Genomic DNA, 13,375 nt, shown 5'->3' with positions numbered 1-13,375 from the left:
GTTGATGGGTTGAGAAGATGCAGGTCAACCACATGTACGGATCTGCGATCTATATAGTCCCCAGGGCTGTGGTATGCATGCCTGACAGACGAACCCATTACAGGAGTCAAATGGCTAGCCCGAGAGCTTGGGAAGCTAAGCCCCGGTAATGACCGAAATGGGGCAAGACCGCGGTGAGTTGCGGGGAAAGACATTCAGGACAAGAGTGCCCATGGGGAGACGAGGCGTCAAGTGCGCAAATGAGGCCAATCAGAACCCCGACGAGGTTTGCCCGGGCACCAGATCGCGAGAGGATTTCAAGAAAGTTTTCCTCGAGGTTTCCGCCGCTATCGTCACTTGGCGGACCCGTCCCGACTCTAGTGTTGCAAAGAAAGCCAGGGCCCAGAAGAAGGACTCGCAGCAACCCTGGAAGGAACCCTTTTCTTCTCATTATGCGCTATAACATAACATGTGAGCTCTCATAAGGCGATTGAAGCAACGTAATGCTCTGAGTAGGACAATTCTCTCGATTCAATCTACCACAGTGTTGTTGTTGTTTTGGGAGAACTGCCCGTTGTCAGCCCGAGCGTGTTTCCAACTTCCGATGCCACGCTAGCCGAGGCAATGTGTCTGCACGAGCCAAGCAGACCCGCTTTCTGACCCCGACCTGAGCTTTCCACATGAGTTTTCCACGTTCCATTCACGTTCCATCCACTTCATCCCCAGGTTCTTGCGCAAGTCCGACAAGCTATGCGCAAACCATCCGCCTGCCAAGCGTGCCGGTAAGCATCTTGCACGTTGTCAGTGGAGGCGAGCGCCCGCTAATTCGGTTGGAAGTACCCGACGCCGAAAATGCATCTACCCAACAGGCGGGCTCGCAACGGCATGCGAGTATTGCTTGTCACATGGCCTGCAGTGTCTCCAAGGCCCGCCAGAAGGAGGCTACTATGCCAAACGCCGGGCTAGACTTCAAGAACTGAGTCGGGTACATCGCGCTCTCCCAGACCAAGCGGAAGCACTGCCAAATCAAGGTCATGACGATCTGCCACCGACTGCTTTGAGGCAGGCGCTGGTGGAGCTATACTTCGACTACATTCACGACCAGTTTCATTCCATGTATCACAAGGCGTCGTTCATGGACGATGTCGTAAACAACCGAGTACCGTCTATCGTGCTTTTCGCGATATGTGCGCTGGCTGCCAGGTTCTCTACCGACAGCTTCTTCGACGGAACTGATCCGAGAGAAAGAGGCGAGGTCTACCGCAAGGCAAGCGAGAGATTGTTCAACATGCGCGACCTCACACCTATCACAATCCAAGCATGCGTTTTACTGGGAGCATACGCTGCCGCGGGTGGTGAGACTGATGTCGAAAACATGTACTACAGCATGGGTGGACGACTTTGTCTGGCCCTCGATCTACCAAATCGACCCGTCACAAGTCTGGTAGAGCGCGAAGTCAACATCAGAACTTGGTGGACACTGTGCATGGTAGATGTTTGGTCATCTACTGCGGTGAGACTACCCCGAATCATGCCGTTTGACACTGCTGTGCCTCTTCCAATTGATGAGATACCGTTCTCTATGATGAACGACGGGGCTATCAGCGACCAAACGCATGGCATCACCTCACCTCTTCTCGCGGAGATGATCAAGCTCAATCGGATTCTGGCGAGGATCATCGACTTCAATCGACTGTGCGTGTCAGAACACCTTGAAGGCCTACCGCTTGAGAAAGGGATACGCGAACTATCCCGCGATCTCGATATCTGGTTGGAGGAAGTCCCGCACCATATGCGTGACACGCCAGCAAACCTGACAGCCTTCGCATCGCGTGGCCTTGGGCGTATGTTCGTAGCTGTGTATCTCGGTTACTACCACTACGGGCTGCTCCTGAACTATCAATTCTTGTCGTCTTCCATTGAAGCATCACCTGACTCCGGACGATATGCTGATGCCTGCAAGCAACATGCCGCCCGACTCTGCGCCCTCGTCTACCGCTCACAGTCAACACCTGGGAGCGAAGTCTTGTATCCGGCAGTTTCGCATATCCTTGTCGTTGCTTCTACCGTTCAAATCCACACCTTACTCTTTTCTGGTGACGAAAGCCAGATACGCATCTCAAAGACCAGATTGGAACGCAACTTCGAGATACTCCTGCGGCTGAAGACCTATTGGCCGAGTGTCGACGGTGCAATGAGTCGTCTTCGGGCGTTCCACCAGACCTGTCTCCGAAGCAAAGAGACCAGCTTTGTGCTTGATCGGTGGCTATTGCGCTTCCTGGTCCAATTTGCCCCTCACATGGAGCTCGAGCCAAGGGATAACGACCCCGAGTACGAAGCGTTGCTCGCATTGAGCAGGCAATCCCCATTGTCGTGCTATTCAGGCCTGTCCATGTGATCATGCGCGACCGAGATTCTAAGCAGTACGCTGGGAATCCTGGAGAACGAGGATGGCAGCGAAGTGGTTCATTACGGCTCAAGCTGGTGGAGCCGAAACTAGCGTCGCGAAACTTACGAGCTTTCCTGGAGTGTGGAGCCCCAAGAGAGCCAGGGCTTGGCGACAGGGTCCGTCGCTCACGATTGCGGTCCACTCGAAGTAGTACACACATGTAAAGCTGTTTAAGAGTCTGATTTGTACTTCTTCGCTCGAGGCAAGAATCATCTTCGCACTCCAGTCATGGCTCTATCACGCAGCACCATTCTCGTGGTCACGACGCTGCTGGGCAGCGTGACAGCGATCAACAATGGCCTCGCTACTACCCCTCCAATGGGCTGGGTAAGACATTCGTATTCTATTCTTGAATTGTCATTAACAAGATCAGAACAACTGGAACGCCTTTGGGTGCGACGTCTCCGAAGACCTACTCCTTACAACCTCCGCACAGATTGTGAGCTTAGGCTTGCGAGACTTGGGTTACAACTATGTCGTTCTGGACGACTGTTGGCAGAACCCCAAAGGTCGAGACAAGAAGGGAAAGCTTCAACCGGCTCTCGACAAGTTCCCCAACGGCTTGAGGTCCATCTCAGATCATCTCCATAGCCAAGACTTCAAGTTTGGCATGTACAGCAGCGCTGGTGAGATGACATGTGCGAGATTTGGTAAGATGAATCAAATAAACATGTTTCTTGCATCATACTGACTCAAAGTAGAGGGCTCACTAGACCACGAAGTCGACGATGCAGAGAGCTTTGCAAGCTGGGGCGTCGATATGTTGAAGTATGACAGCTGCTACCACATGGGTCGTGTTGGCACACCTTCGGTCTCATTCAACCGCTTCAAAGTCATGTCAGATGCTTTGAAATCAACAGGAAGGAACATCCTCCTCAATCTGTGCAACTGGGGAGAAGATCTTGTCCACACAGTAAGCACCACATGATACCACACCCAACGATGTTCAAACACTTATCATTCATAGTGGGGAATGAGTATCTCAAACAGTTGGCGTATCACGGGCGATATCTACGACTCCTTCTCGCGCCCCGATGATCTCTGCGGATGCAACACCGTATCTCCAGGCGACGTAAACTGTGTAGCACCAGGCACACATTGCTCCGTTCTCTTCATTCTCAACAAAGTCGCTCCCTTTGCCGATCGCAGCATCCCCGGTGGATGGAGCGATCTGGACATGCTCGAGGTCGGCCAAGGTGGCATGACCGACGAAGAGTACAAAGCACATTTCGCTCTTTGGGCCGCCATCAAGTCTCCACTATTCCTCGGAAACGACCTGCGCAACATGCCAGCTTCCGCTCTCACCATCATCAACAACCCAGCCATTATTGCGCTGAGCCAAGATCCCCATGGACGTAGTGTAACGCGTGTTCGAAGGGACACGGAAGGCGTCGCGAAAGACGAGTGGGGTATGGGTGAGACACACGTGTGGGCAGGCCACCTCCAGAACGGCGATGAAGTCGTGATCTTGCTCAACGCTGGTGGCGAAGACATGGAGATGAGCGTCTCCCTTTCTGAGATCTTCATTCCCTACGGACCTGGTGGCTCGGCGCCGCATGTCAAATACGACTGGGCCATCCACGACCTCTGGGCCCATCGCATGTCGGAATCAACGGCGGAAGAGCTCCTCGCAGCGGCCTCGCACACGGAGAGAGAATCGATCCTGTTAAAGGCCAACTGGTACAATGCTACCGAGACCCCTTACGCCAAGGGTCTGGTTCAGGAGGACCCGCGACTCTTTGGCGAGAAGATCGGCGTTGTTGAGGCTGGTGGTAGGCTCAAGGCAGACGTCAAGAGTCACGCTGCTCGCGTCTTCCGACTACGAAGAATCGCGCCAGAGGACGATCAGTTCGAGGCGAAGAGTATTGCTAGAGAAGACGGTAACGAGAGGGATGAATTGTAATGTTGAGGCGATTAGTAAGGTAGATTCGGTGGGTCAAGAGATAGCTCACCTTGATGGAAAACAGAAAGGGACATAAGTTCTTAGACTTGCGATACTTCTCATTCGCAATAAATCGTGTGAATTTTGGAAGGTGTGGATGGCTCGTTATCTCCAGGTCATCACAGTACCATGGAATGGAGTGGATAGAACCAGAGTATGGACTTCTGGACTTTTCGAATATATAGCGATCTCGCTCTTCGTCCCTCCTACCTATCTTAACCCTTACACAGGCTTTCTCTGTGTTCTTCATCACACGAAGCAATCAAATCTACACCAGACGCAGCCATGACCAAAAACGCAAAGGTCATATCCCCGGCTCAAGCCACATCCGCAACCCAGACGACATCATGGGAATGGTCAGCTCCATACTTCGTTAAGCGAGCGCAGGAAGTTCAGGCCAGATTAGATCTCCAACGGCAGACTATGGAGAACCTTCAGAACCAGCACAAGGGTCTTCGGAATCAGAATAGGAATCTTCAGGACCAGAATGAAAACCAGAAGAAGGACCACGAACGCGAGTTGAACACATGCATCGGAACGTTTATTGTCGTTTTGCTCACCTTCGCCGCCTTCATGATATGTGGCTTTCTGCCATCTTCTTCGCCCGAACGTTGTTCATGTGCGCTAGAAGCGAAAGCAGTACAGATGACGGCCACGCCTACTACGGTCACAGTCACGCTACCGATAGCCACGCCTACTACGGTCACAGTCACGCTGCCTATAGCAATCAACGCCGTGCCGACAATCGAGGCCGCATCAGCGATCAAAGCTACCTCATCAACCGAGGCGGCACAACCAACTAAGCCGGTAAGCTTTGGTCTACAACCACTCTCCCTGAAAACCGCCCTAGTATGCTAATGTCTCAAATAGTTCTGGAAAACCTTGACCAACGAGCAGATAATGTCTGTCATCCGCGACTATGATAAGATTCAAGGCCGATATCGAGACAACCAGAAGGCTTGGCAACGAGAACAAGATACGAAGCGGAAGGCCAACATGCAACAAATGATCGCGCAGTGGGCGAAGAACATGGCAGAGAAAAGACGACGCGAAGAGGAAGCCCAAGAACAGGCCCGGAAACAATTGTGACGTCAGCGATGATGCTCTACACATCGAGGGTGAGTGCGTTGAAAACACCATTCCCGAGACACACTCGGTAGATTGTCGATTGAGAACTCTATGCAAAGCAGCGCAAACCCATAGATTGACTTCTTCTAAGCGCTAATGGTCGTGCTTCTGGACCGGTCTTGAGACCTTTTAGAGAACAGGGCCTCGCGCCGCAATGACATCGTCGGATAACGAGCTAGGCGCCTACAGAGAAGCTAACGCTCCGCATTCTGTATTGCAGCAAATAGATATGAGTATACGTAATCTTCTACTCTGTCGAACTGCGTTGCTATGAATACTTCGGTTTAGGCCCTACTAAGGCTCCCACCTCATGCTTACAGTGTCGTATGCCTCAGAGCAATTCCTACACTTGCCCAGCTTGCAAGGCACTTCACTTCACAGTCCGCACGAAGCAACTCCCCGCTGGAAGCACCAGACCAACAGCACCATGAATACTCTTCTGGGAGAGGTACTCTACTACCCCAGCCCCGTAAAGCGACCGACGATACATCGTGCTTGTGAGCATAATACATATTTTCCGCCTTGTGTACTATTCCTCCTATTATCTTTTGTAGCATTGTGAGACCTCTATCTTTAAAATGTTAGCAGGCTACGCATCTACTACTATTTAGCATATTATATTGTATCATACTTTCTGTTTATTCGCTCCATCATCTTCACTATAAACAATCTTCCCCCCTCCCCACCTACTACCTTAAGCCTATCAGCTACCCAGCTCTCCCCCTACAACACATAGATAATATCAATGAGCGCGAACCAACAAGAGCCGCTAATCTCTACGCCGCAGAGATTACAGAGAACGTTCGCAGTGCCACCTACCAGAAGAACGCCATCAAGCTCACAAGGGCAGAGTACTTTTAGATAAGCCCCTTAAACTAGAACACAACCCTTAACGTAAGCCGCAACAACAGCAGATCCAAAGACAAGAAAGCTGTTGTGAAGATGGCGGACACGATGCAGACAAACTGGCACGGCCTTTCCACCTGGGAAAGTCCTTCATTAAGGGTGGAACCGCATGGCACTACACAGAGGCCTATATCAATAACCCGTATTGTATAGAAGCAACCTTGGAATGGTTAAACTTGGTAACCGAAATGAGAAGATATCCCAACAGATGGGAAACTCCGAGAGCGGTATGTGCTCACGAGCGAGTGCTTGGAGATCAGATCAACAACATTAAAGTCCCGAAGGAACTCTTTGTAATTGATAGGTAACGAAGCGACATGCCCGGAAAGACCCCGTTCACTACAGCACTACCATTGACAGCCTCCGCCAGGCAGACGTTAGAAAGCTCGAGCACATGATCAAAACGATCATCGACACTACTGCTTCTAGCTAAATCAGGGAGTCTTATTGATCACAGGAATACATCGAGGGCGGGACATGTTGACGGCAGACAACTACCAAGTATATGCTGGCAACCCGGTTTGCTTGGTCCACATGCCGAAATTACAGCGATTAAATGAGGCACCAGCGCAGTTTACATCTCGTCAAACTCTCCATAAAGCGTACAAGAAAGCTATCTAAATCTACATAGGTCACACAAGCTTAGGAGCAGCAGCAGATCTAGCAGAAGCCGAAGCTGAGCTCGAGGACGCAATGGGGAGGAGGATGCGACATAGACGGAGCTTTAAGCGGCTAGGGACCGCATAGAAAACCTCTAAGTACGCGTCTACCAAGGCGGTCTGGTTGCGACCGACGACGGTGGTTTCCGCAGCCTTGTCGAAGCGGGATAATTAGGGCTATACAATGCGCAGATGGGTCCCGACGCGAAGTTCGCTTGTTGGAACGCGAGGTGGAACTAGGACGTCTGTATGTCCTTACTCTTGGGTCGGGAGCAGTAGCAGAGCTTGAAGACGCCGAAGCAGAACTGGAAACTGCAGCGCTCAAAGACTGAGTGACTCAGGTCGAACTGCAAAATTATGAAGGACTAAGCCAAACACTACCACGATATTTAGATTACGACGTTCCTCTTACTATGTACCGCAAGATATTCCTCTAGCTCGCAGAACTCGTATCCTAGTACATCCTTGAGCCTCTGAATGCGATAGCTGTATGCGAGAGCGCCGCTACTACGTCCGCCGTCCGCGGATCCGTCGAGTTCCCTGAGAACACGGGAATAGCATATACGGAGTTCAAGCGTACTAATGCTAAGTTGTATCCTCCGTATGATGGCTGGGAAGGGAATAGGCCTCGCTGGTGGGAGAGATGGGGAGGGAGGATGGTTTTGAGGATGGCGCGGGTACTGCGACAGCGCCATGATGCGCAACATGTACCACATCAGAACTCTTTAACTGAAGGCCTCATGGCTCAGCACTTCCTGTTCCCCGAAGAATTACTACCGCATGCACGCATCAATCCAAGGTAGTAATGATACGCTACACATGAGACGCGACAGCGGACATAAAGACGCATCTACAGCTCATATTAAACGTAGTTATGTAGAAGAGAGTAGAAATAGACAAAGAAGTCAAGGCCGCCCTTTGCATTCGTTCCTGCACTGAGCCTCTTACCAGGAAGCGTCACAGGATGGAGAAGTCCACCGCAGCATGTCACCGTCTCGAGCGGCAGCGGAACGTGCATCCGCACCTATCGGTATTGTCATGAAGTGTAGAAAGCGCGTGTTCCCTGCATGTTGCTAAGGTCATACTCGTAATCCGTAGAGTCATAGCTCCCGTCGTGATGACACTCATAGCTCACATCGATAGCTAAGTATCCTTTCGAGATGATCCAGTTAATGTACTCAAACACTTGCTCCTCCACTGGCATAGTATCCGGCCGCTCCATCTCGTCGTAATGAGACATCGCGTTGTCCAATGTTAGTTTGAACTTTTCCCCATCTCTCAAAGCTTGAAGGCTTTGCTTTTGAGGTATAGGTATCCCAAGATGGCAAAACTTCGCATGTTCTTCCCAGTCGGTATGCATATCGTTGACCCTTTGAAACCACTTGCTTTCTGTGTGCTCCACCCGAGGCTCAAGATACTGAACCGAACACCGTTGTCCGAGAAAGCAGCAAGTGTGTTCACCTTCTAAGAAGTTGAACAGTTGGCTTCGTGTGAAATCGTATATATACTGCGTCTTCAAAGTTTGAGGCGGTCTTACGTTTTCAATCCACGCGCGCACGCGACGTTTGGTCAAACCCATGCAATGCATTCTGCTCTCAGATATGAACTTGACAGGTGTACAGCCCGTGGGTGAGCATACGCACGTGCAATCGTCGTGAGGTATACCCAGCTCTTTTTGAACAGCTTCCATATAACTTTGATGTGTAGGCACCGCATCGATATCGTGGAGGAAGACACTACCAGGGTAGTCCAGTCGTTTGGCGTAAAAATGGAGCGCACTAAGACGTGCATCCTTATGTTCTGATTGCATCGAGATACCTCTTTCTGTAAACCAACCCACCATCGCAAAATTGGCCATGAACCAGCTCTGAAGGAATGGTGTTACTCCGCAGTCGTCGGGGGTGTTGATGTCGCGGAACCCAGCATTCCAAAACATGTCTGCTATTGTAGGAACTAGTTCTATCCTACCGTGCATGTCTGAGAAGTTGTAGAAGCTCTCACCGTCAAGCTCCAGGGCCTCGGGAATGTCAATACCATTCGATAGAAGAACCTCGATGATTGACGGGGCCTTTTGTTCGTGAAGTTGCCCGGGCGATAGATTGAGCTTGGAGTAAAGGGATGGCGGCAAACACGAACTGGCTAGTTCCACAAGCCGTGTATGTCGGTTAATAAGTGCCGAAACAAGCAGATGCAGTATTTGAGATCTATGTGGGCTTTGCAATTCCAGTGCGTGTTGGACTAAGCTGTCGTGATACGAAGGGGTGAAAAGTCCACAATCTGCACCAAGCAAGCATGCCACGGAGTCAGTAAGGCCTAGGGCCACGGCTAGATGTATAGGCCGCCGACCAAAGGTATCTTCGGTATTCACGTTCACACCCCTGTCCACCAGCAGTCTAAGTCCAACAGGCCACAGAACAGCGAAATGGATCGGGGCTGACCCGTTTACCGGAGATTTACGGTCCAGAACAGATAGCTTGGCCTTCTGGACAAGACGTCGGAAATGCTCTTCGTTTCGTTGCAGGATCACTGGCACAAGCTCCCCAAGTTCTAACACTGAAAGATGTCAGCGATACTATTGCATTCGGTAGAACAAAAGCATGCGCACCGTCAATCTGATCTTCGAAGAAAGTAAGTTGTTTAGACTCCTGAAGAAACATACGAGATCGATAGCCTGAGGTCACAAGAGACATGTAGGGTCTCGACGAGTGACCACCAGCGTCTTGAATTTGTCCAAGGATCTTCAGAATCAGTGGCGATTTGGTGAAGTGTCCAGAAAGACCCTGTGCGACAGGGCCTGCAAGTTGATCACAGGTGGTGCCCTGGCAGCTTCCCAGAGGTGCAAGGCTATCTTCGAGCGTCGGAAATCTCAACACGTTCGGGTCGGCCCCTATTTCCAACAAGAATTGAACAAGAGCAGCATATTCATCACCCGGCTTCGATATTATACACGGAAAGGCGGTGCATAGCCATATGATCTTCTATGGATAACGTCAACTCGATATAGAATCCGCCGCGGACATGGGCTAGCTTACATTCAAGAGAGTATTTCCATTACTGTCAGTATCGAGAACAGAGGCCTCCTGTTCGTCGAAAAGAACTTTGAGAGTGGCTTGAAGTTGAGGAATCAGTAAGTGATGCTGACCACTCTTGTACAATTTTTCTTTAGTGTTCGCAATGGCACGAAATGCGGGTGACATATTTGGGTCAACGAGCCTGCTTGTACCTATAACGATTGGACTAATCGAAAAGCAGTTCGTGGTCGACCAATTCCGGACCCGTGTACCCACGTCAATGGTACGGGATACAAGCCAGAAAGGAGGAACGATCTGCATAGTGACTTCGAGACTCTGTTCTGAATTCTGGTAGTCCGGACAGGACGAGAAGTGTTGTGTTTGGAACGTCCGGGTGAATCGAAGTATCGATAATGGCTGCCAGCGACGCGCAGTACTGACGGTACGGCATCTGCATCTTCGACGTCTACGACCTTGATCTAATGTGCTTGTCTCGACTTGTTGGCCTGCCGAGGAGCCGACATATGTATGATCTATAACGTAGCCACGCTGTGCACGTGGGCTGTGTTTGTTCGCACTTAGCGCTCCGATGGCCGCGATAATCCGTGCTGTATTCGCCAAAGTCGTTTCTGTGATCTGTCGACTTGCTTCCCGTGCTGTTACATCCGCATCGTATCTTGTTAGGAGGCGTTGCGTGTCCTGTAGGATGCGTTCAGTTGTGGTCGATGTGGTCGCGAGGTTTCGGTCGATGTGCTCGACATGAGGAACTAGCTGTGCTGTACCCGCTGCGATCTTGTTCGACGTGCTGTCAACTGTCTTGATGAACCTTAGGGTCTCGCCGGCATCAAGCTGCGTCTGGGCTGTAGTCAGCGCGATACTTGAAGCAAGTTTGCTGTATTCCAGTCAGTACAGTGGCCGTGACCAGGCTTGACAGACAGCTTCTGCATTCTTGGAACTGCGCTTACAGATTCGCTGCTTCCAGCCACAAAGAGAGTGTACTCTTCTTCTGTTCGAGTCGATCGCATATGCTTGCCACCTCTTCTTTCTTACGGACGGAACAGATAGCATCCCAGCCTCGTTGTAGCACCCCATCATTTTTGCGGGAGAGCAATGTCCCTAGTGTTTTACACAACTCCTCAGCGAGATCAATGTACTCAGCTAGAGGCGTGTCAAACGTCGAGGACGCTACTGCTATCGCGGAACCAGGCAAGCGGTGATTCTGGATCTGTTGCGCGATCTCGATTTGCTGACGTAGGTCGATCTGCAGCTGGAGAAAACGACGCGGCACATTGCGCACATCTGAACAGAAGCGTTCGAGACAGGACGATAGGCGTAGAGCTACGTCCACGAACTGGACGACAGCGGCGACGGCGCCCACCACCTCCGCCATTTGAGGTATTATGATGAGAAGGATGAGTGCCAGCAGCGGGGAATGGGCTCATATGCATGAGTACGGCTGACCAAGCTCAACTTGAGCGAATGAAATGCGTGCATGATCATGGACATGGTGTTCACGAGGCTGAGCTTCAGCCTTGCAACCCGTTGATGAAGGGGACGAATTCAGGTCAGGATTTTGTCGTTGGACTAGATGTCGGACATGTGAAACGCAGAGATGCCGGGCCATAGCTGGCAGTCGTTTTCGTAGATTGTTCACATGTTGGTGATGAAAGTAAAAGTAAAGTCGGGCGTAAATGAGATGGATCATTGATGGCAGCTCCAGGGCAGCTCCAGGGCTGGACCCTGACGCTAGCAATCATTCACGGTTAGCGCCACATTCATCGGAATCGCCTTCCGAGATGGCGCGGCGACAATCGTAAGCTCTTGGTAGCCTAACCGCCTTCTCGAGGCTTCTGATGCTTGCTCAGCTTCGTTATTACACACTGTCGCCTCCGTATTAGCTCTCTAGCATCTTCTTCACTCAGCCTTCTACACATATATTATTCCGACATCCATCACAACTATGGCAGCCAACGAATCAAGCTACACCGAGATGAAGGGCGACTTGGAAGCAATCGGGGCGCATTGCCAGATGGAATACTGCAATGTACTAGACTTCCTGCCGTTCCGCTGCGAGAGTTGTCATGGGTAGGTACTCGACATATTCCAGGCCACGCGTCCCACGCGTATCTAAACAGCTTATACCACCATACTAACAACTCCCCCCAGGAAATTCTGCCTCGACCACCGCACCGAATACGCGCACAAATGCCCCAAAGAAGGCGAATGGGCGCGTCAAAAAGCCAAAAACGCCCAAAACACCACGCCATCCGCCCCCAAACCCAGCGTCTACAACCACGACTCACAATGCGCCGACCCCTCCTGCAAGACCTTCATAGACACTGCCCGCGCACAAGGCGTACACTGCCCCCGCTGCAACAGACGATATTGTCTCAAACACCGTTTCGAAGAAGACCACTCCTGCTCGACCCTCACACCCCTCGGCGCGCGGCCCCAGAACTACGTACAAGCGCGCACGCAAACCGCTCTGACAAGACTGAAAGCATGGGCAGAGCAAAAGAAGAAAGACGATGAGAAACGGCGCTCTTCATCCAAGAAAACAGGCGGTTTCCTCGGGCTGGGCAAATCCTCCTCCTCCGCCGCATCATCCGCGCAATCCGAACTCAACGCCCTCAAACGCGTCGCAAAAGGCGAAGCCAGCATCCCCGCCGAGAAACGTATATACCTACACGTCGAAGCCTCGGCCGATACAACGAAAGCCAAGTACCCCACGGGGAAATTCTTCTACAACAAAGAGTGGACTGTGGGGCGCGTGTTGGATATGGCGGCGAAGGCGCTGCAGGTACAGAATGTGAATAATCGGGGTGGAGGGGAGGAGGAGAAGCTACGGGTTTTCCATGTTGAGGGTGGACGGCTGCTGAAGTTTAGTGAGAAGATTGGGGAGCCGTGTCAGAATGGGAATATGATTGTGCTGTTGAGGGGGGTGGGGAGTGGAGAGGCGCCGGATTTGATTGATTTGTAGATGGGAGGGGGGAGTTAGGAGTGAGCAGTTGGGCGTAGAGAGATCATTGCATGGCGTGGCGTTTCGCTGTTGTGTTTACAGCGCTGGAGATACCCTGATGCCTATGTGGCATGATTGAATGAATCAAAGTATGAGCGACCATACATTCAACGACGTTGGTGGAGATTATGAACGAATATATGTCAAGAGCCTACACATCTCATCGAAGGCGTGACTCAATATGTCGACTTCCCTTGAGCAAGTAACTACGAGCCCATCCCAGCTACTCATGAACACAGACGGAAGCTTGATACAATCATTATATTTAGATTTATCCTAATT

At 51.2% G+C, this 13,375-nt stretch overlaps 5 protein-coding genes across 5 annotated transcripts; 4 read left to right on the top strand and 1 right to left on the bottom strand.

Annotated features, from left to right (window-relative positions):
- Positions 1-1,093: 1,093 nt before the first annotated feature.
- J4E85_008542 (uncharacterized protein) lies at positions 1,094-2,377 on the top strand (the record flags this gene model as incomplete). The annotated part of the gene is made up of 1 exon (XM_051472767.1): positions 1,094-2,377. The coding sequence occupies one exon, from the start codon at positions 1,094-1,096 to the stop codon at positions 2,375-2,377; it is 1,284 nt and encodes a 427-aa protein (XP_051323588.1).
- A 279-nt stretch (positions 2,378-2,656) lies between these two features.
- Positions 2,657-4,331, top strand: J4E85_008541 (uncharacterized protein; the record flags this gene model as incomplete). The annotated part of the gene is made up of 4 exons (XM_051472766.1): positions 2,657-2,755; positions 2,802-3,078; positions 3,130-3,341; positions 3,396-4,331. The coding sequence occupies 4 exons, from the start codon at positions 2,657-2,659 to the stop codon at positions 4,329-4,331; spliced, it is 1,524 nt and encodes a 507-aa protein (XP_051323587.1).
- Positions 4,332-4,655: 324 nt separating this feature from the next.
- Positions 4,656-5,459, top strand: J4E85_008540 (uncharacterized protein; the record flags this gene model as incomplete). Its single annotated transcript, XM_051472765.1, has 2 exons — positions 4,656-5,177; positions 5,241-5,459. The coding sequence occupies 2 exons, from the start codon at positions 4,656-4,658 to the stop codon at positions 5,457-5,459; spliced, it is 741 nt and encodes a 246-aa protein (XP_051323586.1).
- A 5,580-nt stretch (positions 5,460-11,039) lies between these two features.
- J4E85_008539 (uncharacterized protein) lies at positions 11,040-11,464 on the bottom strand (the record flags this gene model as incomplete). Its single annotated transcript, XM_051472764.1, has 1 exon — positions 11,040-11,464. A coding segment is annotated over one exon (425 nt), but the record flags the coding sequence as incomplete, so codon positions are not given.
- A 570-nt stretch (positions 11,465-12,034) lies between these two features.
- J4E85_008538 (uncharacterized protein) lies at positions 12,035-13,054 on the top strand (the record flags this gene model as incomplete). Its single annotated transcript, XM_051472763.1, has 2 exons — positions 12,035-12,159; positions 12,241-13,054. 2 exons carry the CDS (start codon positions 12,035-12,037, stop codon positions 13,052-13,054), a joined length of 939 nt encoding a protein of 312 aa, XP_051323584.1.
- Between the last annotated feature and the right edge of the window lie 321 nt (positions 13,055-13,375).

This window comes from Alternaria conjuncta (genome assembly GCF_024043145.1).
Source record: "Alternaria conjuncta strain BMP 0040 chromosome Unknown scaffold_13, whole genome shotgun sequence".
Lineage (NCBI taxonomy): Eukaryota > Fungi > Ascomycota > Dothideomycetes > Pleosporales > Pleosporaceae > Alternaria > Alternaria conjuncta.
This window is presented reverse-complemented; position numbering and strand designations above follow the sequence as displayed.